The sequence below is a fragment of the Impatiens glandulifera genome, chromosome 1, assembly GCF_907164915.1.
Source record: "Impatiens glandulifera chromosome 1, dImpGla2.1, whole genome shotgun sequence".
NCBI classification, from domain to species: Eukaryota; Viridiplantae; Streptophyta; class Magnoliopsida; order Ericales; family Balsaminaceae; genus Impatiens; species Impatiens glandulifera.
Genome location: NC_061862.1, coordinates 5,930,329 through 5,957,303, shown reverse-complemented (window position 1 = coordinate 5,957,303; position 26,975 = coordinate 5,930,329). Strand labels below are relative to the sequence as shown.

The following is a 26,975-nucleotide window of genomic DNA, read 5'->3' as shown; positions in this document are numbered from 1 at the left end:
AAAACCCTCTCGGTGGTCTTCGGAATCGATCCCCTGAACGCCCCAATCATCGCTGGGAGCAGGCTTTCAGGGTGGACATCCCTAAGTTCGATGGTAGTCTATCACCGGAAGAGTTTATTGATTGGCTTTCTCAGGTTGAAGAGATTCTGGATTTCAAGGAAGTTCCTGCAGATCGTCGTGTACCCCTTGTTACGATCCGCTTACATGGTCGTGCACAAGCATGGTGGCAGCAGTTGAAACAGACACGTGTTCGTCATGGTAAGGCAAAGCTCACGAATTGGGACAAATTCAGGAAGCATATTAGGGCTGCGTTTCTACCATATAATTACGAACGTAACCTGTACCAGCGGTTCCAGAATCTTCGTCAGGGTTCTCGTTCCGTGGATGACTATTCCACTGAGTTTTACACCTTTGTGGCTCGTGTTGACCTGTCTGAGTCCCCTCTCCAGTTGGTTTCTCGCTATATTGGTGGCCTTCGCCTCCAGTTGCAGGATATTTTGAATATGTTTGATCCCTTGACTGTTTCTGAGGCACATCAGCGTGCTTCACAGGCTGAGAAACAACTAGCCAGGCGCGGTTCGGGTAGCTTTGGAAAACAGGTTGTCCTCACTAGTGGCATTGGTTCTTCTTCCCAGCCGGCCCATCCCACCCCAGCCCCCCCTCGCAGCACTACAGCCCCCCCGCAGGGACGTCCCGGTGGCTTGCGTTGTTTCAATTGTGGTGAAGTTGGCCATCGCCAAGCAGAGTGTCGCAACCCAAAGTCCACCAATCGTGGTCTTTTTACTGAGGTGGATGATCCTGACTCTGCTCTTCCTTCAGATTCAGCCCCAGTGTATGATGTTTATGATGATGAGGCAGCGGAGGAGTATGTTTCTGGTGATGTTGGCCCCCTTTTGGTGATTCGTCGATCATGTTTAACCCCTCGTGCTCCTGACAACGAGTGGTTACGCAATAATCTGTTCCATTCCACTTGTACCATCGGTGGCAAAGTTTGCACCTTCATCATTGATGCTGGGAGTTGTGAGAATGTGATTTCTGAGGTTGCAGTTTCGAAGCTGGGTCTGTCCACTGAACCTCACCCCAAGCCTTATCGCCTGTCCTGGCTGAGTCAAGGTACGGATGTTACAGTTTCCAAGCGCGTACTTGTTAATTTTCCATTGGTTCCCATTATCGTGATGCTGTATATTGTGATGTGGTTCCTATGGATGCTTGTCACCTTTTACTTGGTCGCCCTTGGCAGTTTGATCATTCTGTTATACATGATGGGCGTGCTAATACCTACACGTTCTTATTTCATGGTACCAAGATTGTGTTGATGCCAAATCAGCCCAAGAAGGGTGCTGCCCCCACTCATCATGCGTCCCCCCCTACCACCTTGTTGTCTCGGGGTCCTTTTCAGACCGCCATGGTCGAATCGGGCATGGTGTTTGCTCTATTTTGTTCGCTGATTACCTGTGGTGCTAGTTCTGAGGTGCCTATTTCAGTGCAGCCGCTGTTACAGGAGTTTGCAGATGTTTTTCCTGAGAATCTGCCTTGTGCCTTGCCTCCTTTGCGTGATATCCAGCATCACATTGACTTGGTTCCAGGTGCTGCCCTACCCAACCGTCCTCATTACCGCATGAGTCCCAAAGAACATGAAGAGTTGCGTAGACAGGTGGAGGACTTGCTGGCTAAGGGCGCTTCGACTAATGCCGGGTTATACTTGCCTCTGCCTATTCCCACTCAACCATGGTCTGATGTCAGTATGGATTTTGTCCTTGGGCTGCCACGTACCCAGCGTGGTTCTGATTCGATTTTTGTGGTGGTTGACCGATTCTCGAAGATAGTTCATTTCATTCCCTGCAAGAAAACCTCTGATGCTGTGGCTGTTGCACAGCTTTATTTCAGGGATGTGTATCGCCTTCATGGACTTCCTGCCTCCATAGTTTCTGATCGGGACACTCGCTTTGTGAGTCACTTTTGGAGGAGTCTTTGGCGTTTGGTTAATACTCAGCTGAATTTTAGCAGTTCCTATCACCCGCAAACTGATGGCCAAACTGAAGTTGTTAATAGGTCTTTGGGGAACCTTCTGCGCAGTTTAATTGGGGATCATCCTAAGGCTTGGGATCTGAAGCTGCCTCAGGCCGAGTTTGCTCACAATCATGCTGTTAATCGCTCCACTGGTTTCAGTCCTTTCCATGTGATTTACGGGCTGTCTCCGCGTGCTCCTCTTGATTTGTTAGCGCTGCCCAGCAAGGTGCGTCCTCATTCCACTGCTGCGGATTTTGTTGGTCAGTTGGCTCAGGTTCATCAGACCACTCATGACCGCTTGGTTGCTGCTACTGCCAAGTACAAGGAGAAGGCTGATTCGAGAAGGCGTGCTGTTGATTTTGAAGTTGGTGACTTTGTGTGGGCTATTCTGACTAAGGATCGTTTTCCAGCTCATGAATATAGCAAGCTTGCTGCTAAGAAGATTGGTCCTGTTGAGATTGTGGAGAAGATCAACCCCAATGCTTATCGTTTACGCCTTCCCAGCCATGTGCGTACCTCTGATGTGTTCAATGTGAAGCATCTTGTTCCTTTTGTGGGTGAGTCTTCTTCTGATGAGGATGATGCGGTTCCAGATTCGAGGACGAATCTTTTCTACCCTGGGGGGAATGATGCGGTGCGAGTCGAAGAGGCGTTTATGCGAAAGTTGCAGCATCCGAAAATATCTCGCAAGTGTCAGATTTCGACGATTGCCTAGTGTTTTTCGGGCGGAAACGTTTAGGGGCTCAAAATCGCATTTTTATTAGTTTCGGGTGTTTTTTTTGCAATTTATTAAAAGTTGTTTACTTCTTTTGCAAGCTAGGGTTTGAGTATTTAAAAGAATCTTAAAACACTTTGTGAGGGGAAGATTATTAATCAGAAAACGAGGTTTCCTCAATATCTATCAACTTTCGGTATTCGTAAGAATCAACGAATCTTGATAAAGGTTCATCCTAGCCACGCACGCTGCATCACCTGCCGATCCTTAACTAAACATGCATGCGTTTGAAAATCAACAGTAAATCCATTGTCACACAATTGACTTATGCTAATTAGGTTATAACATAGGTTCTCAACAAGTAGCACTTCGTTTATGATGAGGTTACCATAGATAATCTTGCCCTTACCCATAGTCTTACCCTTGTTGTTATCACCAAAAGTGATCTTAGGCCCAGTGCACTTTGTTATTCCAGTTAGAAGCTGTCTATCATTGGTCATGTGTCTGGAGCAAGCACTGTCCAGATACCAGACAGATTCTTCCATGTAGTTGACACAGCTTTTTGGTACCCACATTCACTTGGTTCCTCGATCAATCAGTTCTTTGGGAATATGTTACGACTTGTTTCGTAAGGTGTGTTTTGGGTTCAAGAATCATGTTCTTGATCTATAAGACCGGTGAAATTCTACAATCAAAGGGCAGCGAAAGGTTTTCGATAGAGAATTTGGGGGGAAGGGATAGAAGAATCAAGGGTGCGAAGAGAAATACTGTTGGTCTATACCAAACAGTCCATAATAATAATAATAGACGAATATGGGCGAAGTCATATCTTCATCATTCTATTCATGGGTCCTTGGGGAAGAAAGATCAGCCTTATATAGGTGATGTCTTGCCCCAAAATATTCGGTTACAACAACTTTAAAAGAATAACAGAATTCGGTTTGTAAAATAGAAAAAGAAAGCAAAACAAAATAATAAAACAACAAAACAGAAATCTGGCCCATGTGCACACTAGGACCGAGACCGGGTGCCGAGAAAGGTTGCTGGAATTTATTCTAGGACCGAGGCCTTGATTTTAGACCCTAACATTATCTCCCCCTTCAAAATTCGTCGCCCTCGACGAAATAAGACCGTGGTCTACCGAGTCTGCCGAGCCTCTAATGCGCATGCTCAATATTTCAAAAAATTCGGTCGGACTTCAGCAAGTCCCGCAAGTGTCGGATTCTAGGACCGCATTTCTTAGAAGCCTTCGGTCTTCCTGCTCCACGACCAATCCCTCTTTCGGCCCAGCACGCCAAGTGCAGCAAAAGGGCCATCTTTCTTCCGGGCATACTCTAGAATGTCTTCAAATAACCAAGCCCAGTCCTTTATCCAGACCAGCAACAAATGCGCAACAACATAGCCATGTCTTCCGACTACCTTCCTGGCTGGTGTTCGGTTGTTGGGTTGCTGGGTTAGCCCTTTGATTATTTTTTGGAAATTTTCAGCAACGTCTTCCAAAACAAGTGAAACACTTTGGCATTCGTTCTTGCTGATTATTTGTACCGTGGCAGCAACATTATGATTTTCCAAGGCCTTTCCTAGCTGGCTGCCTTGTATTATGTTGACTCGCGACCGAGGGGCACCTTGCTGGACCGAGAAAGTGTGCAAGATAATGACACGTTCGTCCCTTGTCTCAAGCATCAAAGGTGTGTCATAAAAATCTGATTCTTGGACGGGTTCTTGAACGCGTTCTTGAACTTCTTGATGATCAGCCGGGGCCATGAACAATCTGGATTTGCACCTATGATTGGGCTCCCATTTTGTGCTCGGCCAGACCGTATTAACAATGCATGGTTTGGGCAGCAGCGGCGGTTTGGCGTTGTACAAGGGCCTGCGACCGAATCGCAGCAATAGATCTTTCTTGAATTTATGCCACGTCAATGTTTCCATATGGTTGCGATTCCGCAAATATGATTCATGCCACGTTCTTGCCTCTTTTGAGAAGTGAGTGCGGACAATGTCCAACTTTGTGGCATCATTCGTCTTGCTCTCCCTAAATATTTGCTCGGAAAATAAGAGTCAGCCCTCCAAATCAGTCCCATCAAATTCAGGAATATCAATATTTGTGAGCTGGGTTGGAGGAAGGTAGCAAGAAGCAATATTATAGGGTCGGGTGCCGGGATCTTGGCCATTATTTAACGCACCTTTTTCAATGACTGTCAAGCTTTTTCCAGCAGCATACCTTCTGTTCATATTTGGCAGAAAAACATTGTGCAAGGCAGCCTGTTCGGTCATATGTTGTTGCAGGGCAGCATTCATGGAGGCATATTGTTGGGTCAACCCTTCGAGTAGGGTTTTAAAATCATCCATCTTAGCTGCTATCTGGTTTCTTTCATTTGAGAATCGTCTTGCTCTGATACCAAGAATGTTACGACTTGTTTCGTAAGGTGTGTTTTGGGTTCAAGAATCATGTTCTTGATCTATAAGACCGGTGAAATTCTACAATCAAAGGGCAGCGGAAGGTTTTCGATAGAGAATTTGGGGGGAAGGGATAGAAGAATCAAGGGTGCGAAGAGAAATACTGTTGGTCTATACCAAACAGTCCATAATAATAATAATAGACGAATAGGGGCGAAGTCATATCTTCATCATTCTATTCATGGGTCCTTGGGGAAGAAAGATCAGCCTTATATAGGTGATGTCTTGCCCCAAAATATTCGGTTACAACAACTTTAAAAGAATAACAGAATTCGGTTTGTAAAATAGAAAAAGAAAGCAAAACAAAATAATAAAACAACAAAACAGAAATCTGGCCCATGTGCACACTAGGACCGAGACCGGGTGCCGAGAAAGGTTGCTGGAATTTATTCTAGGACCGAGGCCTTGATTTTAGACCCTAACAGAATATTTGAGTTATCTTGATGAATTTCCCATGTTGTGTTGTGAGTAGTGTGTATGATTTAGGCTTAACAGACGTCTTCCTACTAGCAGTTGTTCCGTTAACCTTAGAGCATGGTTTTTTGTCTAAAATTCCTTGACTTCCTGTTAGGTTTTGATTTTCCAGACTTCATGGCTGCTCCCTTCTTAGGTTTAAGCCAGCTTTCAGTTGACCTTACATAAATAATCTCATCCTTTAATGTTAAGTCCTCACAGCTTGGATTAGTTCCTTTATTAGTTAAACTACCCATGGCAAAGCTTATAGTCTTAAGCTTGTCTTTCACCGGGTTTAACTTATTTGACGACTGGTCTGGCTGACATTGTCAAATCCTAAACCGGATTTACATCCGACATGCTTCAATAAACTAATATGATATCTGACTGCATCTCTAGACCTCGTCTAGGAACTGACCACATAAGTCAAACGTTAGTTTTCAAAAAACAGTGTTGGAACCTTTTCATTGAGCTTCTCATTCTCAGATGAGAGCTCAATCACTTTGTTTTCAAAATCTTTTTGTTCAGAAGTTTGAGATGAAGAAGAGTTATTAGTTTCATATTGCAATCTCATTTCATTGAAAGAGTCTGACAACTTCTTGTACTCAATGACCATGTCATTAAGTGCAGTAGTTAAGTCTTCTCTTATAAACTTTTCAGAGGAGAAGTCAAATACCTCAAATTCTTCCTCTTCTATGAAGCAGGTAACGTCTTCATCATCGCTGTCGCTGGATGATGAATCATCTGAGTCGCTTTGAGCCCACTTGGCATTACTATCAACAGCCATGAGAGCCTTCAGCTATTTCTGGTTCTTCTTTTCGTCCTTTCTCTTGTCACCACGCTTTGACTTCCTACATTCTTCTTTGAATGTCCTAGTTTATCACATTTAAAACATTTCAAGTTAGCCTTATAGTTACTCTTATCATTATTGTTATTATTCGAAGATCTTGAGTTAGGATTGCTCTTCTTCATTAATTTGCCGAATTTCTACACGAAGAGAGCCATTGCGTCGCTGCTGATCTACTCGGCAACATTCTTCATAGCAGTAGCAGCAGGTGGCTCTTCAGCAGTCACCAGCGCCTTGGTAGAGATGACAAATGTGGAATGCTCCTCTTCGTTCCTAGAGTTTATATCGAACTCGTAGGCCTTCAGATCGGCTAGCAAATCATAGAGCTTTATCTTGTTGAGGTCTTTAGACTCCCTCATCACCATTGTCTTAATATCCCACTCTCTAGGCAGAGCACACATGACTTTGATCGCAACATCTCTCATCAAATTCAGTCATCGTCTCTCCAGAACGCATCTTGATGTTATCGAACTGCTGTGTGGCAACCATGAGTTTGTTTTCTTTAGTTTTCTCATTGCCCTCACACAGTTGAGTCAGCCTCTCTCAAATTTCTTTGACAGTGCGACATGTGATGATCTTGTTGAACATGTTATCATCCAATGTCTTGTAGAGGATGTCTCTTGCCATGTTGTCGATGTTGTTCTTCCTCTTATCTTCACTGGTCCATTCACATCTTGGCTTCTCGATCTTTATCGGACCATCTGTGATGACAAACTACATGTCATCATCTATGGCAGATAGATGAGTTCTCACTCTCACATTCCATCCGTTGTAGTTTTCCTTACAAAATATAGGAACCTTGTTGGTGATAGCCATAGCCATGATTTCGGATCTAATGATGCTTGAGAATAAAAAATAGGGCTCTGATACCACTTGTTAGAATCAATGTTGACAATAGAGACGAGTGTCTAACTATTGTGAACAACTTATGACTTTCGATTCGATTTTAACTCTGTTAGAAGTTAAAATCTACTTTTATTCTTCTCAAATCTTCACAAACTCTTGAACAAGTTCAAGTGCGAAATCGTTTGTTGGATTTGAAGCTTCAGATGAATGAATGTCAATGGCTGAAAGTAAAGAATATAAAAAGTTTTATGAATGTTTAGAGATAAAACTCCTACGTCACCCCTTCTTCGTCAACATGAGGGATATTCACTAGAAGACCTTGATCGATATAGAACACACTACACAAACCCAGTTAGAAACCACAAGACTTAACAACCACCTGCTTCTGAACGTCTAACTAACTCTCTATTGAACAGAACAACCTATGTTCAACTTACAACACTGAGGTTTCACAAAGAAAGAACAGTGACTGGATTACAGAGTAATCACACATACAGACAATGAGTAATTCGTGCTTGAACTTGAGAGATTGGATGATCAAAGAGGGAGTTTAAACAACTTATGAGACCGGTATATGAAGCAAGCTAGAGATTGAGAGCTAAGTTCCAGCAAACCATTCGTCCGTTGTCCTTGGGTATCTAATACTTGAAGAGTACCAACGGTCGAGTCTTCTTTGTGGAAACGTGACATGTGTCCGTTGGATGACCGCCAATAGTACAATAGTACAACAGACTCTAAGCATTGGGATCGTGGTCATACAAGACATGTAGTGAGCCGAATATCCTCTGATACTGTGTTGTACTGGATAGATACAACATGGGAAATTTGAATGATAAACGCATACGTGGTAGTCTTTCATTTGTCGAGATTAACTAGCTTGTCAAACCGCTGATAACGAACATAACAGACGAGCTGAGTAGATAAGCAGACACGCCTTCGGACGTCTAATCAAGTCGGAAGACGTCTAACTACGCTTCTTCATTAGACCTCGTCTAAGAAGAAGTTAGACGGCGTCTAACTACGTTCACTTCTTAGACCGCGTCTAAAAGAGTTAGACGACGTCTAACCGCGCTTTCCTTAGACCGCGTCTAAAGGAATTAGACGACGTCTAATCGTGCTTTTCTTAGACCGCGTCTAAAGGAGTTAGACAACGTCTAATTATGCTTTCCTTAGACCGCGTCTAAAGGAGTTAGACGACGTCTAATCGCCATTTCCTTAGACCGCGTCTAAAGGAGTTAGACGACGTCTAACCGCTCTATCCTTAGACTGCGTATGAAGGAGTTAGACGATGTCTAACCACGCTTTCCTTAGACCACGTCTAAAGGAGTTAGACGACGTCTAACCGCGCTATCCTTAGACCGCGTCTGAAGGAGTTAGACAATATTTAACTACGCACACTCCTTAGACCACATCTAAAGGAGGTTAGACAACGTGCGAATAAACAGACTTCTTCAGATTTGTACCTGCACAAAAGTAAGTTACTCAACTTAGTTTTGTTCAAATTACAACTTAGTTTTATTTAACACATCATTAAAATTAAGTCGTTCTTATCTCTTAAGTTAATTAATTATTTCTCTCTTAATTTATTTACTCTTTTCCTTATTTAATTTAATCCAACACATTGTAATGTTCGGGACCATTTTGTCACCAACATGTTCATGTTCTAGACCATTTCGCCCAACATGGACATGTTCTAGATCATTTCGGCCCCAACATGGACATGTTCCGAACCATTTCGTCCCAAATAGACCAATATTACCAATATTTCATTTTGATTTATCAGACATTCCACTCTAATTTTAAAAATAACATTAAAGTTTAGACATTACACCTCACTTTAAAAGAACATTATAGTTCATACATTACCGTTTAAGTTAAAAATAACATTACAGTTTAGTTCGGTGGTCGTCTTATTCTCGATCGTCTTGTTCACGGTAGTCGTCGTCTTGTTACTTCGATTTAGGTTTCTCATTGAGAGAGAAATCTAAAGCTCGTACTTTTGAGTTTTTTTTGATAGGAGAAGGCTATGATTTGATCAAAACTGAAGTAGAGCGCCCTTTTATTATTCATTTTTTTCTCTCTCATCTACCGTAACTTTTTTTCCAATCTAGAAACTAGGTGGGAGGTTGTTGGGGAGTCGTTGCACCAGTGTCGCTCTCTATCATTCCTCGATATTACATCTTATTTAATAGCATTATAGTATTCTTTCAATTTTTTCTATAAACTAATTATGAATATTTCTTAACGATATTTTTTGAATTTATTTAAAATCTAAATTTATTTCTATTTTCTCAGTTTTTATTAATTATCATTATCTAGGTTACTTAAAACAAAATATCTTTAAGTCATTGTTCAATTCCTATTTAAAATATTTTAAATTGTAGGGTATATAGTTATACTAACTTCTAATAGAAAAAATTAATTATAAATTCAAAATCTTGTTCTAGAGTTTAGATTTATCGAAATAAACTTGATTTATATAATAAATGTTAAGTGGGGATGATTTGGACTATGAGTATTTTTGATTAAAATATTTAAATTAATGTATAATAATAAAATAAATAAAATATTAAATAGATGATATTTTAATGTTTTTATTAATAAATTAAATAATGTAATTGATTATAGAATTAATAAGAGAAGATTTAATTTGTTAAAAAATTAAATAAGAAAAAAATCTCAATTTAATGCAGTGATTAAATTATTTACTATTTAAGCAAAAAGTTTCTAAAAAAACATAATTTATCTTAATATAATATGACATTAACCATTAATGAAAATAATAAAAAATAATTTAGCTTGTGTAGTTATAACATTTTGATATAAGTTTGTGATCTATCTATCCACCATTTGAAAGCCACCACCACCACTGCCGCCGCCGCCACACGCCGCCATGGATATCACTAGAAGTTTCCACATGAACGATGGTGTAGACGCGACCAGCTACGCCAAGAACTCTGCATTACAAAAGGGAATAATTGACATGGCGAATCACATAACAATGGATCAACTTAAAGATTTGTATATGAAAAATGAATCAGAGAAAATGGTGATAGCAGATCTGGGATGTTCTTCCGGCCCCAATTCCTTATCTGTGGTAAGAGATATGGTGAAGACAGTGGCGGATACGTGCCGTGAAAACAAGCCAATGCCGGAGTTTCTGATTTTCCTCAACGACCTTCCGTCCAACGATTTCAATTCCCTTTTCAAGTCTTTTCCGGATTTCTACACTCAGATGATGGGGACTCCATTAATACTATCCATTGCAGCTTGTCCTGGTTCCTTCTATGGAAGATTGTTTCCTACCCAGTTCTTGAATTTCGTTTATTCTTCCAACAGCTTGCATTGGCTCTCTAAGGTACGCAATCTCTTACTAGATTTATCATATTTGGTCATTTTCCGTTTTGGTTTCCACGTAAATCTTGTGTTACTACTATTGAGTAATGAAACAGTACTCTAATATGTATATGTAGATTCCGCGGGGACTTAACGATGAGAAAGGAAATTCTATAAACAAAGGAAACATTCACATCGCGGGAAACAGCCCCAAACAGGTGGTGGAAGCATACACCGATCAATTCCGGGAGGACTTTCCTAAATTCCTCATGTTAAGGGCGGAGGAGATTGTAGTCGGTGGAAGAATGGTTCTGATATTCAATGGAAGAGCTGGTCCTGACCATTTTGATAGGGGCTTTCCTCTGTTATGGTCAATTCTTAGTCAATCACTTAACATTATGGCCTCACATGTAATTAATTCTCTAATTTCATTAACAAAATTTGGTTTAATCTATATTTAGATAAAACAGAGTATTGGTTTTTGTTTTATCAGGGAGATGTTGATATAGAGAAGTTGGATTCTTATAATGCACATTACTATGGTCCATGCAAAGATGAGGTGGAAGAACATGTTAGAAAACAAGGGTCATTTGAATTGGACCGGTTTGATGTAATCAAACCAAACATTGGAGTCATGCATTGCATTGTAGTGTCACAAGGGATAAGAGCAGTCCAAGAAAACCTAATAAGGGAGCACTTTGGTGGAAACATTAACGTCGACAAAATATTTGAGTTGTTTACGATTTTGCTAATCGAAGAAGCAAAGAAAGAAGCTATAAATGTTGTCAATTTCATCGTCGCATTAAGGAAAAATTAAATGTAAATTGGGGTATTGTGTTAGTTGAACGATGTGAAAAAACGCTTTACATAAAGGTGTAATTTATTTTAGATGAAGATGTTAATCGTTTTTCATAAAAATTTCTTGTATATATTTCATTTTTCAAGTATCAAAAGTCGCATTTCATGTATATATTTTAATTTTCAAGTATTATAAATCTTATTTCAACCTTCTAAATTATTTTCATGAAAACCTTTTGTAGATCATTCACCTAAAAACAAATTAGTGTTGTTATTTGCATGAAAACCTTGACATATGATTCAAAAAGTTTAGTCAAATTTATACATTATCTTGTTTTTAACATAGTATATTTTCAGTTTTTTTTTCCTGATACTACATAATTACAGTTTTAAAGGAGTAACTTCATTTCTTGATTGATTCAGTAAACATAATGATTTGTTTATGTGATTCCTAATTATTAAATGATAAATAAACATAAAGCTTCAAAAGTAATAAAAAATAAACAGTTAAATTTAAAAAACTGAAATAAGAAATAAGAAATGAGAAATAAAACTAAAATTTGTACCATTTTCGCTTCACAAAAGCTTCAAAACTGTTTGACATTGATGTACTTCAAAAAGAAAAAAAAGTGAGCAAACAAAATACAAGATGAAAAACGAAGAGAAGCTAGCAACTGAAAGACCAAGCGTAAGGAGAGAAAACATATTTTTCATTGATTTTTTTGCGACCGGAAAATCATTTTCCATTCATTTTTTTTCTTTCCCATCAAACCATTGTCTTTCGTTTCCTTGTTAGACCGTGCCTTATCATTCCTCCAAGTATTAATATATTTGCACCACACCACATTATCTAATTTTTTTAATAAACGACTTTGGTTTATTAATTTACGAGTTAACTTATTCATCAATTTGAAACAATTAAATTAAAATAAAATTAAAAAATAATCTATTTAAGTTTGAATTTATAATTTAACAATATAAATATAATATTTTAACCAACTAAATTAATAAGTCATTATATTTTAAAATTAACAAAGTAAACGGGTCGGGTTATTAATTTGCGAGTTAAATATGAAACATCATAACAAAGAATATGAATGAAACGGCTATAACTCCTATATGAACTACTGGGAAGATCATAGCGAAGAAGTCGAGACGTAACAAAAGAAGTAAACCTAAAGTGTTGCGAAAGAGTAGAATGGGTAACAAAACGGAATGTACCTATTTTTTTAGCACGTACAACCATCAAACCAGAGACCAAAGCAGGGCTTGACAAAACAGAAAGTATCATAGTACGCCGTCCTTCCCTTGAATGGAACTTTCATGCTTTCGCAAGAACTAGCATGAAAGTCGAGTCTCCATAAAATTTGAAGTGATTAAATTAAAAAAATAAAATTAAAAATGACATATATAAGTCTGAAACTTTCAACACAACAATATATTTACAATACTTTAATAAACTAAAATAATAAAACTTTATCTTTTAAAATTAACATAAAGTTTTATCAACGTGCTGTTACATTTATATAATTTTAAATTTTGTATTAATTTATATACATCTATATAGAAACACAATTTTCTAAAATCACTAGGTTTTTGCAACACAATGCACGACCTGTTTTATTAGTAAACGGGTCGGATTGATAATTTGCGGGTTGACCGGACATAAAACTTGAACAATTAAATTTAAAAATAAAATTAAAAATAATATATATAAGTCTTGAATTTGCAACATAACAATATAATATAAAATTTTAACCCATTAAGATAATAAAGTTTTATATTTTAAAATAACATAAAATTTTATAAATGTGTGACATTATATTTATATAATTTTTTTTATTAATTTCTTATAAAAACAAATATAAGACATAAATTCTGTTTTATAAATTAGATAACACGTTATTTATATTTATAATATTATTTTTCAATCTAGTAATGAATGTTAAATACCCAAAGTGTTTTGAATCTTAATTTTAGTATAAATAAGTAATGATTACATGTTGTTGATTTACCCAAATAAATAAATAAATATATATATATATATATATATATATATATATATATATATATATATATTAAATAGTTAGTCGAAATTTTAATTAAAAAATATAATATATTATAAGCAATAAAATTTAACTTATCTTAATTTTCAAATAATATTATTATTTTTCATAATATTAAAATAATATTTTGAATTTTTATATTCAAAATAACAAAAAAAAAAGATAAAACTTAATTATAGGTTAATTATGGTAATAATTAAACCATAATTAGAAAAATTATTCAAAATTCCAAAATAATTTTAGGATAAAATATTATATTTATTTTACCCAAATTAGATCAAAGAAAATGTTATAAATATTTAATTGTGATTTAATCCTGAATTATGTTTAATTTATAAGCAATTAAATAAATACCTTAAAAATTTCCAAAAATACAAAAATATAAATAAACTATGATCATAATTTTTATTATGATTATAGAAATATGTTTTTGTGAAATTTTTGATGAAGAAAAACGTATAAAAGATAATAATAATCGATTTTAAATATTTTTTTTTTAATAAAAATAAAACTGATAATCTTGTGTAGCATAAATTATTTTTAATCTTTGTAGTAGGAATCTGAACAATCAGATGAGCGCTCAGACATCATTCAATAGCTCAGATCCTCCCACGCAGCACTAGTAAAAAAAAGACATCAGTAAGGGCTAACGCTGTTACAGAAAGCACTAAAACCCGTTACTATTGATCTTCAGTAAGGGCACATAACGTCGTTACGACTCGTTATAGACATAGGCGTTACAGATAGCTACGACTTATTAGTAACGGTTATCCAACACCGTTACTGATATTCTTATCTGTAACGACATTAATACCGTTACTGTTATTCTTATCTATAACGGTACTTGAAAGGAATAACCGTTACTGATATTCTTATTTGTAAGGGCATTCCAATGGTATAATCGTTACTGATATTCTTATCTGTAAGGGCATTCCAATGGTATAACCGTTACTGATATTCTTATCTGTAAGGGCTTTCCAATGGTATAACCGTTACTGATATTCTTATATGTAACGACATTCCAATGGTTTAACCGTTACTGATAGTATTATCTGTAACGACATTTAAATGGTATAACCGTTACTGTTAGTCTTATCTGTAACGGTATTTAAATGTTATAACCGTTACTGAATGATTGATCTGTAACGGCGTTCGTAATGTTAAAACCGTTACAGATATTTTTATTTTTTATTTTTTATTTGAATTATTAATAATACCTGTAATCCGAAAATAGGCGAATTTTATAATCCAAAATACCCAAAAATCTCATTAAATATACCAAAATATCATAATTCAAAATACCCAAATATCATAATTCAAAATACCCAAAACATCATAACTCAAAATACACAAATATCATAATTCAAAACATCAAAAATACACAAATACCCACAATCAAGTAGGAGGTGGATGACGGGGAGGAAGGCCACCGAGAAACATAGATAACATCATTGCCATCTGATTCTTCATCTGAAGCATTTCTTCCCTCATTTGATCACGCTCAGCCTTAGAACGTAGTCTCTCTTCCTCAGAACGTTTTCTCTCGGCCTCGCAACGTTGTCTCTCAGCCTCAATCACTCTACGTGACATTTGTCTCTCAGCCTCAATCTCTTCACGTGACAGTCGTCTCTGAGCCTCATTCTTCTCTCGCAGCTCTATCTTCTCTGCTTCACGCTCCTCTCAAAACTTCCTCATCTCCAATTCACGTTCCTCTCGCATTTTGCGCATTTCTTCCTATGGAACCAAGTTGTCATCGCGTAATTGTTGAGTGTCTGTGCGATTATGACTGCTCGAAGAACCCCACAAAGTTGCGCATTTCTTCCATTAGGTGATCCTCACAAACGTCAACAGGTTCGTCGATGATATTAGTCTCGTTGTTCTGTTGTACATCATTCATCGGTTCTTCTACAAGCTCATCATCTGATTCATCTTCATCACTCTCACTAGCAGTAATTACACTCTCATGTTCAATTCTATGTTCCCCGTGAAAATACAAAAACCATAATTTTGTCTGATGCCGAATACAATTAGATGAGTTCTAACAACAAGTTTATTTTCATATATTCAATTTGCACACTTTACACAAGGACATGCAATTGAAGATCCACCCGTGGATTTTTCAGCAAATCTATAAACTTGTCAACCCCCTCGATATATTTTGGATCAGTACGAAGTATAGTCATCCATGATTTGTCAGGAACTTCCATTGAGACTAGACAAAATATTACTAAGTCAAATAAAGTTTTTTATTTCTTAATGAATCATAAACCTAACTATTCCAATTATTTAACATATAATTCAATCAACTATCATAACCTAATCAACATACAATTCAATAACCTATCATACAAATAATCCAATAATCTAACATACAATTCAATAATCTAACGTACAATTCAATAACATAACATACAATTCAATAACCTAACATACAAATAATCCAATAATCTAACAATCCAATAATATAACTTAATCTCAACTATAATTAACCAACAATCCAATAAATAATTTAATTTAATCTCAAATAAAATTAACCAACAATCTAACATAACATGCAAATAATCCAATAATCTAACTCATCGATTAATCTAATTAAAAGAATTTGAAGACTAACATGTATATCGACGAAAGATAGCAACTTCAATCAACGACAGAGAGTCTTCAAACTTCAAGCAGGTCTAATTAAACTCCATAGAAACCAACAAGACAGTCACATAATAATCTAAAGAAAAACCAGCAAGACAGTCACATAATAATCTAAAGAAAACCAGCAAAACAGTCACATAATAATCTAAAGAAAAACCTAAAGATGCTGTATTTCTTGTTTTGTGACTAATGTAAGGAACACCAAGTATAGTTGAATGCGATATTTGTTTAGCAAAACAAATTTAATCTATAATTGTATTATTTAACAGTAATTATTAAATAAATCATCCTACTAATCAAATGGAACCAAATTCTCAAACTCACTTCTATAATATAGTGATATATTTCAATATAAAAATGAATACTTAACCACTGTACTAGGGTTATGATAAATAATGTTTATAGGTTTTGTATGTGCCCTAATCAAAAGATAACATAACATTATTTGTTTTAACAGAGAATGAATACATATTTGATAATTGATTGTATATCCAACTATATAGATTAAATAATTCAAATTAACAAGCCTCAATTTACTTTTTAAATTAATTTTAAAACAAGTAAAAATATATTAACATACTAACAATTAAAAAGAAATATTATACCCATAACAGATTGAATAAAAAAATCACAACTTTTAGATAATAGATATACAAGGGTATTTTATCAGATAAGACTATATTGAATGATAATATTGATTTGATTAATCATAACCTTGTTAGAATATGGGTAAGAAAAAAAAACAAATATACCCATTTCCAAATGTCATCTACATGAGGATTTGTTTTTAATTTTTCAGACCCAAAAAAAAAAATCTTAATGAATGTACAGTCTTCATCGGAATCTAGGTCTCTAATATGTCTCAACTTCATCTAAGAATAATAAGAAGTTAAGTTGATATATTAATCAATCGTCATCATCTTGTAGTTTAATATTAAAATGCAGAACCAAGGTAAAAAGAATGACCATAGGAAAGGCTAACAGACAACAAAACCCATTTAATGGCTATAATCTTGATGCATTTGCTAGAAGAAATCAAAAGGGTTTATGTTTAAGGGTATAAGAAACAGATTCAAGCACTAACATGTTATGATAAACAACAACTCTATCATTGACATAAAGAAAACATAAATTGTGTTATGATCCTATCAGGTCGAGATATGTTATGAACAAAGAAAAATGTTTGAATTGTTGGGTGAGCACAAAACAAGAATGCTAGGAATCAACACATCAGAATGTGAAAGAGCTGAATCAAATTGCAAATACAGAAACAAGTAGACCACAAAAGGCTGATTCAAATTGCAAATTTATCAAGAAACAAAACTATTAATAAAAATCCTAAAAACATATCATTTAATAAACTAATAAAGAAACTAATCGCATTCAACAGTTTAATTTATGGCTCAAGCATTTCATCAAACACCTGGTAGGCAAGTTTACAATGTAATCAAAAACCTTAAGTAATCAATCAATATCTTTCTAAAATGGCTACTACAGTATAAATCTAGTCAATGATGATTAAATGACTCAATAATATTCCAAAAGTATATCTTCAAGATAGAATCGTGAATTAATCTTGATAGAAAGAGATTAACTGACCTTTTGAGAAACGGAAATGTGAAGATATTAGTCAATAGCGTGTCAATAGCGTTCCTATTATAGTCACCGGAATACACATATTAGGTTTTCTAGTTAATCGGAAGAAGATTGATTGATTGCAACGGCGAAAACTGGCGGCGCGAAAAACGAGAGCGCGCGGAGAAGAAAGAAGAAAGAACGAAAGGGAAAAGACTTAAGTATACACTCTTTTGTAACGGCAATGTCATGCACCGTTAGATAACAATTAAGACTTTCTGTAACGGTTTTAATTAGGTGCCGTTACAGATACATAAATCCTTTTGTAACGGTTTACTCATATAACCGTTACAGATACGCCTCATTCCATCGTTTTTTTTAACTTGATTTCTGTAACAGTTTTACGCATACGCCGTTACAGATACATAACTCATTTTGTAACGGTTTACTCATATAACCGTTACAGATACACCTTCTCTTTAACGTTTCGTTTAATCAAATATCTGTAACGGTGCTATATATCTAGAAGCCGTTACTGATCTAATATATCATTAACGGTTATATACATCCGTTACAAATGTATTTATATCAGTAACGGTGGAATATTACCGTTACTGATATAAATACATTTGTAACAGCTGTATACAGCTGTTACTGAATTTCATTACAGAAAGCCTTTTTTCTCCTAGTGGCAGCCCGCTACATTGGAACAAGTGCGCGTCTTCCCACACTAGACCAACTAACGGGATGGACTAACCCTATTAGTCAAGACCGCTAACCGCGGATGGAACGTGAAGGGCGTCTGACGAAACGATGTTGTTTTGGTCTTCTTCTTCACTGGAGCAGGGCGTACGCTGGATTTGCAATTGTCGTTGGCGCGTTTCTTCCAGAAGGAACAGCTCATGCTACGAGCGTTCTTATCCCTTCAAATTTTGCCCACGACTCCGCCTCATCATCGTCAGTAAATACCCCATTATCTAGAAGCCTTATCCTGTCTAGGATAAGGCTGTCACAAATTAGGGATAAGATCGCCAAAGAACATTTTCGACTTGAATTACTTCTTCCCGACCGACCTACTTGTACTATAAATAGTCTCCAATGGTTTTTAATCCAAATCATCAAAAAACATAAAAAAATTACATCACATTATAGAAGAATCAAAGTTTGAAGATTCCGGCCAAGAACTAGTTTTTGTTAAAACATCCTTCGGCGATCCAAACTTCGATTCAGGCTTCTGAATAGCTTCCAACACACCTAATGAATGTTCTCGAGATTCAGGCTTTTGAATAGCTTCCAACACACCTAATGAATGTTCTCGAGCCGTTGGTGTGAATCCATGGCCTTCAAATATCAATTTGTAAATGAAAATTTTGAATTTTTAAATGAAAATTTTGAATTTTTAAAATTTTTCTTGTTTGATCGGGTTTGATTTGTTCTTGAGCTTGATTATGTGATTTCTTTGTTCAGAATCATTCTATATAACATGTACAAATTTTTCGTTGAAAGAAATCAGATCAAATTAACCTGAATCAAGAATTTCAAATTTTGAGTTAAAAACTGGATTTTTTTAACTCTTAATCTGAATTTTTTCAGTTAGTTGCTATAAATGTTTGTTAATATGTTAGGATGATTTCCAAGAAACTGTAACAACGTTTTGATCACATTTGATCAAACTGCGTTTTTTTAAATTTAAGCTTAAAAATAGTTTGAAATCTTGTGTTCTTGAGTTTAATCTGAATCTTTTGATTCAATTAGTTGATATACATGTTTGTTAACGTGTTAGGATGATTTCTAAGCTATTGTAACATCATTTTGATCATGTTTGAATAAACTGTGTTTTTGAAAATTTTGGATTTTGATTTAATATTCAAAAATTGTTTTAATATTTGCATGATGTTCTTATTTGGTTGTGTTCAACTATATTCATTTCAAAACTAATAGAATAAAAATCAGGCAATAAAATGGCCTAATTTGAAAAATCCCAAAATTTGACCTAGAAATGGTGTTTTGAAATTGATCTTTGTAAAGATTCAATAATCATGATTTATGTAAGGGATTTTGTTCTTCATGATCATATGAAGTAACTATAGCTTACAAATCATAATTCCATGATCTGAATCAAAAGTTATAGACTTCTGAAATTTTGACCAAAATAAGAACATCTCGGTCCTAAGGTTTTGGACTGGACTCGGTAATCCTCGGTCATGTTCTTCAACCGCGACCGAGAAAACGAACACGGGTCAAAACCTGGTACCGAGAAAACTTAGTCTCCAATCGATACTAGGACCGGTGTTCTTCAGTTCCGATCGAGAATCAGAACTGGTGTTCTTTAGCTCCGACCAAGGATTATTCCCGGTATTCTTGAGGAAGGACCGAGCCCTAAGACCGAGGGTTTTAACCAAGGATCGAGGATTCCGATTGAGTTTTTCAAACTTAGGACCGAGTCCTCCCTTTAGCCTAGGACCGATTTTTCGACCCTATAACCAAAGAACCCGACTGAGTCCTCCTCTTAGCCTATGACCGATTTTTTTAACCTAGGATCGAGGAACCCGACCGAGCTTTTCAACTTAGGACTGAGCCCTCCTCTTAGCCTAGAACCGATGTCTCTAACCCTAGGACCGAGCCCTAACTTGACCTATGACCAGTAAACCTAACCCTACACCTAGGACCGAGCCCTAACTTGACCTGGGACCGATAGACTTAACCATAACCCAAGACCCTAACCTAAGACCTAAGATCCTAACCAAGTAACCCGAGTCCGGGACCGAGCTTCCCGAGCCCGATCGAGCCCATATCTATCTAAATGGACCCAAACCCTAGGATTCTAATCCTAATACCTATTTGGTTCCACTTTTCGAAACCAATTTTTTTTTATAATTTTGGGATCTCCGCTCCATTTTTAAATGGTTTCCCGAGATTAAAAAATAAAATATTTCCGGAATGTCTCCCCAAAACAAATATTTTCAGCTAAGACCCTATTTAAATTTATTTTTAAATTCTGATACATTCCTCTGACATTTTTAGGTTTTGTTAAACTTGATACTAGTGCAACAGGTTCACACCCCCTTTAAATAATTTTGTACAATTATTTACCCATATAAACTTATCCTTATTTAGGACCCCTAGACTACAAAAATGGAATAAAATGTTATAAATAAAATTTTAAAATAGTTAGAGTATTTTTTTTTTAAATGTCGTCCTTTGATGGGCGTGGAGGACATAGCACGAAAGCCCTTTCCCGAGCGTAACTAAGACACAGATCCTTACAGAAATTTTGGTGTAAATACGTTTATACACGTATCATTTTATTGGTTTTCTTAAGATCACTTGTCTACTCTGATTTCAAATAAATAATTTCTTTTAAATTAGTCACTTTTAGCTAATTTAAACCGGGTTTTGGCCAAATTATTATTTGGCCCCTAGATGATTAGAATTTGAAAAAAAAAATCAATTATTTTTACATAATTAATTTCAACGCTGCCAGACATTATTCTAAAAATCTTTTAAAATAATGTTTTCTTTTAAAAAAATCTTGACACGCAAACTATGGTTGAAACACATCGTACCTTGAGCCACCCCGCAATTTATCCCGATATTGCCACGCGTCGTTTACGACACGCGCTAAGCTACGGATGGGGAGTCAATTTCCGGGGTTCTTACATATATATATATATATAATTGTAAATGAAATTTAACAATCATAAGTGATTTAACGGTTAAAGTGTTATAACTTCATACGTGGTATATGTAGTTGTAAATGTGTATATGGGTGCAAATTTGAGGAATGGTGGTTCGAATTTAAGCGGCAATCGCCTTCCCTCATGATGAGACATAACCCAATATTTTAGTGTTTTCTCACTTTTTATCTCGCTCTACTCATTCATCATCGTGGAAAACGGTTTTTGGAAGAAATCTCATAGCTTTACGCTATTTAGTTTGTAACGTTGATGTAAGGTTTTATAAGAATTGCGGGACATTTACGACAATAGCCGATATAAGGATCTCGGTTGCGACATCACACCAAGTAAATGTGTGATTTGTTTCAATTTCTCTATAAGACAACAACACACGAATATAACTAGCCTAAACATAACTAGCCTAGAATGAGAAATGTAAGTCAAGCGGTTCTCTAATATACTTAGCCTAAACAGCACACGAAAATATTTGTTTTCTTAAAAAACAATGCACGTGTCAAGTCTACCATAAAAATATTTCGTCTCATATCGTCGGAGTACAAGAGAAAAGTAAGACATGTGGTTCGACAAATTTCGGATTGAACAAACTACCATTAATAACGAATGTTTTAAAAGATCTTGAAAACAAAACAAAAAAATAAAAAATGTGAAACCGTAAAAAGAAAAAGTGTACACATCTTTATTTTATTTTATTTTATTTTGATCACAGGTTATATTTTTTATATATATATATTCTTTAGATTTTTTTTTTATTTTTAGTTTTGTTTTTGATTTCAATCTAAATTTTTTTAATTGGTTAATGTCTTTTTAATTAGTTTAATTATTAAAATATTTTTTATATTTAAATTTAATAAAAATAAAATAAAATTAAAATAAAAATATTTTAATTGATAAAATGAGTGATTTAACGGTTAAAATGTTAAAAATAATTATTAAAAAATAGTAAAATTTTTAAAATTCAAAAAATTAAAGTAAAAAATGTAAGGAGTTATGACATAATTTATTCATTTTCATTAAAATATGTTTGTTTATTTCATGAATGACCTTTAAAATAAATAAAATTTACTTTGTTTAATTTGGGACAAGATAGTTAAAATTTCGAGTTTATTCTTAAAATATTATGATTTAATTTTAAAAAAAGGTTTATATGTTTGATTTAAGGTAAATATTGCGATTTTATATTTACGTTTTCATGGTTTTACGAGTTTATAAATGATTTCGATTTTATGATTTTATACGATTTAAATTAAAAATAGTAAATCATATTTATAAATTTTAAAAATATACTGTTTATTCAAATAAATTAATATAATTGATTTTATAAATAGAATTTTTTGTATAGTGTAATTTATTATTATTAATTTATATTTAAATATATATTTTTTTTAAATTGCTAAATGTCAAAATAAGTATTAATATTAATGATTTTCAAAGTCCAAACTTTATTCTCGACCCTATGAACAGCTGCTGGACTCCAGCCTAATAGAGTTGTCAAATAATTTCAAATGATCCAAATCATTAAGTTATTATTTTTGCATTTTCTTTCTTTAATAATAAAGCCCAGTAACTTTATTTCTTGGGCTTCTCAGTTAATTATTAACTCTGAATCAATGACCAAACTAATTGGAATAATGAATTGGAATATTGGAATCTATCAAGAATAAGATACCTCTAATTTGCATTGTTTGACTTTGAGAATACTTAATGCTGAATTTGATAATGACATATTACTTTATAATAATGCAGCTATCTATTACTAAACAACTTAAATATATAAAAATGTAGTATTTTTTATTTATAGAGACATGTTAAACTAAAATGGCATTTTTTATCTAATAAGACAACCTAACTTAAATTAATTACCCATATATGCAGATTAACAATTGATCAATTAGTCGTGACAATTTTTAACACGTTTCAAACATTTTGTAACTAGGGTTCATCATCGTTAATCCCTATCATTTAATTTTTTTTTTTTGAAAAAAATGGGTTCCGCAACACTTTTTTAGTGTGATTAATCTATGTTGGTTAAACACAACCATTTTAACCATGTCTGACAATGTAGAACCTAGGACCCTTAGGGAGACAGACTCGACGAACTGAAGACCTCTATGGACACCAAACAGCTTGCAAATTCCTAGCAAAGGAAACAAAAAAGCTTGCAAGCATTTAATTACAGCATGCAAAGCCTATAATCAAATTGTCTAAACACTAATATCTATTTTTTTTTACTTAAGTAGATAAGCTTTTTCCATCTTTAGGTCTAGGTTTAGGTATAGCTAGCCCTAACTATACAAATTATAATTAAATAGAACTGGTAGTAATGAATTAATTTACTTATTAGAAAGTAAATAATTAATTAAAGAAATGATTTAATTATTTCATGCTGTAATTCACCAGAGGTGTTGTGACACAACTCACAAGGTCGTCTACTAATTGCGTAGTTTGCTCATTCGAGCGAACTGATTTAGTTTGTTCGAATTTGTATTTCTTTTATCTTTTAAATCGATTCTTTCTATATTTAGACACTTTAATAGGAAGGAATTTATTTATATATATAATTAATTAATCCATCTGAAAATCAAATAATGTTTTACAATAAGGGAAGACAATGATCCGGATTAGAACATGTTAAATATTAAATAATTTTTTTTAAAAAATAATATAAACGGATATTTTAATATTATATATATTGTAATATATTAAAAATTTATATTATTATAAAGATATAAACTTACTACTCTTGCTATTGAATTATTTTTATTAGTATTCGGACAAAATTGAAAAAACTCAGGACGAAGACACAAATATCATCCTCTAAATCCCTGTTCGATTTCAAGAAAAAACTGCCCATATTAACCATTCGAATCAAAATGTGAGGTTTACAATGTCAATCCCTATTTACAACTAAGGACAAACTCCTTTTTTCTTTGATGCCAAAAACAAACTGTTAGGAATCTAGCCGGGTAATAATTGTTAAAAAATAAAAATTAATCAACTTTAAATCCATTTTTAATTGTCATTTTGTCATACATTTTATTTTTTATGCTTAATTGTTTATTGGGTTGTGGTATAAAGAATACAATTATTAACAGCTTGATTAGCCCAATGATCAATCATAATATTTTATTGTCGTTAAAACATATGCACTTACGTATGTATGTTCAATTAAACCTATATATTAATGGTTATTCAAAGATTTTTTTAATAATATAATAAGTATTCCAATAAAGATAAATAAAACTATTAATGAGTTTTAGACAAAAAGGAAAGTGCACTGAGAAATTGTGAGACTGTGATTTTGGTTCCACTTCTTTAATTCATATCTAAACAATAAAGTGTATTTAGTATTAAATAAGTCTTAAATTATTTAATATCTTTAAATATATATTTAAATATTGTTTGCAGTTTTTTAATTTATTATAATATATTTTGACTAAATATTTTTATTTTAACTTTTTTATTTAATTAATTTAAACAATATATTTTGTTATACAATAATATTATAAATATTTATTATTTTAATTTATAATATTATTATATAACAAAAATATATTATTAAACTAAATATTAAATAAACAAAAAACTTAAATATAAAAATTTATTCAAAATATATTACAATAATTAATAAACTGAAATATATTATTAAACTTTTAAAATTAATGAAGAAGCTATTTCAAACTTACTAGAAAATTTACCATTTAAGCAAAAGTTTTCAAAAATAAAAGTTAAAAAATATATATGATTTGAGTTAACTTAATAAAATATTAATTTGTTTGTTTGCTTAAACTTTAAATTTTATTAAAAAAATCAAAGAAATATAAAATGAAAATTAAAACAGATTATATGTAATCAAAGAAGATAAACATGAATTTATCTTAATATAATATGGCATTAACCATTAATGAAAATAATAAAAAATAAGAAGGGTTGTGTAGTTATAACATTTTGATATAAGTTTGTGATATATTTATCCACCATTTGAAAACCACGCAGACCACCGCCCCCGCCCCCGCCGCCGCCATGGATATCGCTAGAAGTTTCCACATGAACGATGGTGAAAACGCGACCAGCTACGCCAAGAACTCTGCATTACAGAAGGGAATAATTGGCATGACGAATCACATAACAATGGAGCTACTTAAAGATTTGTATATGAAAACTGAATCAGAAAAAATGGTGATAGCAGATCTGGGATGTTCTTCCGGCCCCAATTCCTTATCTGTGGTAAGAGATATGGTGAAGACAGTGGCGGATACGTGCCGTGAAAACAAGCCAATGCCGGAGTTTCTGATTTTCCTCAACGATCTTCCGTCCAACGATTTCAATTCCCTTTTTAAGTCTTTGCCGGATTTCTACACCCAGATGATGGGGACTCCATTAATACTATCCATTGCAGCTTGTCCTGGTTCCTTCTATGGAAGATTGTTTCCTACCCAGTTCTTGAATTTTGTTTATTCTTCCAACAGCTTGCATTGGCTCTCTAAGGCACGTAATCTCTTACAAGATTTATCATATTTGGCCATTTTCCGTTTTGGTTTCCACGTAAATATTGTGTTACTACTATTGAGTAATGAAAAAGTACTCTAATATCTATGTAGATTCCACGAGGACTTAACGATGAGAAAGGAAATTCTATAAACAAAGGAAACATTCACATCGCCGGAAACAGCCCCAAACAGGTGGCGGAAGCATACACCGATCAATTCCGGGAGGATTTTCCTAAATTCCTCATGTTAAGGGCGGAGGAGATTGTCGTGGGTGGAAGAATGGTTCTGATATTCAATGGAAGAGCTGGCCCTGACCATTTTGATAGGGGATTTTCTCTCTTATGGTCACTTCTTAGTCAATCCCTTATCATTATGGCCTCACAAGTAATTAGTTCTCTATTTTTTATAACAAAATCTTGTTTAATCTATGTTTAGATAAAACATAGTATTGTTTTTTGTTTTTATCAGGGAGATGTTGATATAGAGAAGTTAGATTCTTTTGATGCACATTACTATGGTCCATGCAAAAATGAGGTGGAAGAAGAAGTTAAAAAGCAAAGGTCCTTTGAATTGGACCGGTTTGAGGTAATCGAATCAAACATTGGAGTCAACAATTGCATTGCGGTGTCAAATGGGATAAGGGCGATCCAAGAAAACCTAATAAGGGAGCACTTTGGTGGAAACATTAACATCGACAAATTGTTTGAGTTGTTCAGGAATTTGTTAATTGAAGAAGCAAAGAAAGAAGCAATAAAGACTGTCCACTTTATCGTCGCCCTAAGGAGAAAGGAAATGTGAATTTGGGAATGTTTAATGTAAAACCTTCTTATCAATAATCCATGATAATGTAATTTTTTTTTTGTATTTATTAATTTATATGACATGTTTTTTAGATACTAGATTAATAAGAACATGTAAGAAGAGTGATCTTCTTGAGGAGGGAAACATGAACAGGTTTCCTAAGTTCACCGAAATGGATCTTATCAAATATTTTACATTTTTTATGATTATTTCTATTTCAGGTATTCGGAGAATCTT

At 34.3% G+C, this 26,975-nt stretch overlaps 2 protein-coding genes across 2 annotated transcripts; both read left to right on the top strand.

Annotated features, from left to right (window-relative positions):
* Positions 1 to 10,224: 10,224 nt before the first annotated feature.
* Positions 10,225 to 11,484, top strand: LOC124933027 (probable methyltransferase TCM_000336). The gene is made up of 3 exons (XM_047473784.1): positions 10,225 to 10,689; positions 10,805 to 11,077; positions 11,161 to 11,484. The coding sequence occupies exons 1-3, from the start codon at positions 10,225 to 10,227 to the stop codon at positions 11,482 to 11,484; spliced, it is 1,062 nt and encodes a 353-aa protein (XP_047329740.1).
* Positions 11,485 to 18,536: 7,052 nt separating this feature from the next.
* Positions 18,537 to 26,735, top strand: LOC124932931 (probable methyltransferase TCM_000336). Its single transcript, XM_047473680.1, has 4 exons — positions 18,537 to 18,713; positions 25,444 to 25,939; positions 26,059 to 26,321; positions 26,406 to 26,735. The coding sequence occupies exons 1-4, from the start codon at positions 18,537 to 18,539 to the stop codon at positions 26,733 to 26,735; spliced, it is 1,266 nt and encodes a 421-aa protein (XP_047329636.1).
* The last annotated feature ends 240 nt before the right edge of the window (positions 26,736 to 26,975 follow it).

What these genes read in the sequence shown, in the direction of transcription:
- LOC124933027 (XM_047473784.1), top strand. Translation starts at nt 10,225, where the DNA reads ATGGATATCACTAGAAGTTTCCACATGAACGATGGTGTAGACGCGACC. An exon ending in GCTTGCATTGGCTCTCTAAG is followed by an intron (nt 10,690 to 10,804) that starts GTACGCAATCTC and finishes ATGTATATGTAG; the next exon opens with ATTCCGCGGGGACTTAACGA. An exon ending in TTAACATTATGGCCTCACAT is followed by an intron (nt 11,078 to 11,160) that starts GTAATTAATTCT and finishes TTGTTTTATCAG; the next exon opens with GGAGATGTTGATATAGAGAA.
- LOC124932931 (XM_047473680.1), top strand. Translation starts at nt 18,537, where the DNA reads ATGGAACGTGAAGGGCGTCTGACGAAACGATGTTGTTTTGGTCTTCTT. An exon ending in ACTCCGCCTCATCATCGTCA is followed by an intron (nt 18,714 to 25,443) that starts GTAAATACCCCA and finishes AAAACCACGCAG; the next exon opens with ACCACCGCCCCCGCCCCCGC. An exon ending in TTATCATTATGGCCTCACAA is followed by an intron (nt 26,322 to 26,405) that starts GTAATTAGTTCT and finishes TGTTTTTATCAG; the next exon opens with GGAGATGTTGATATAGAGAA.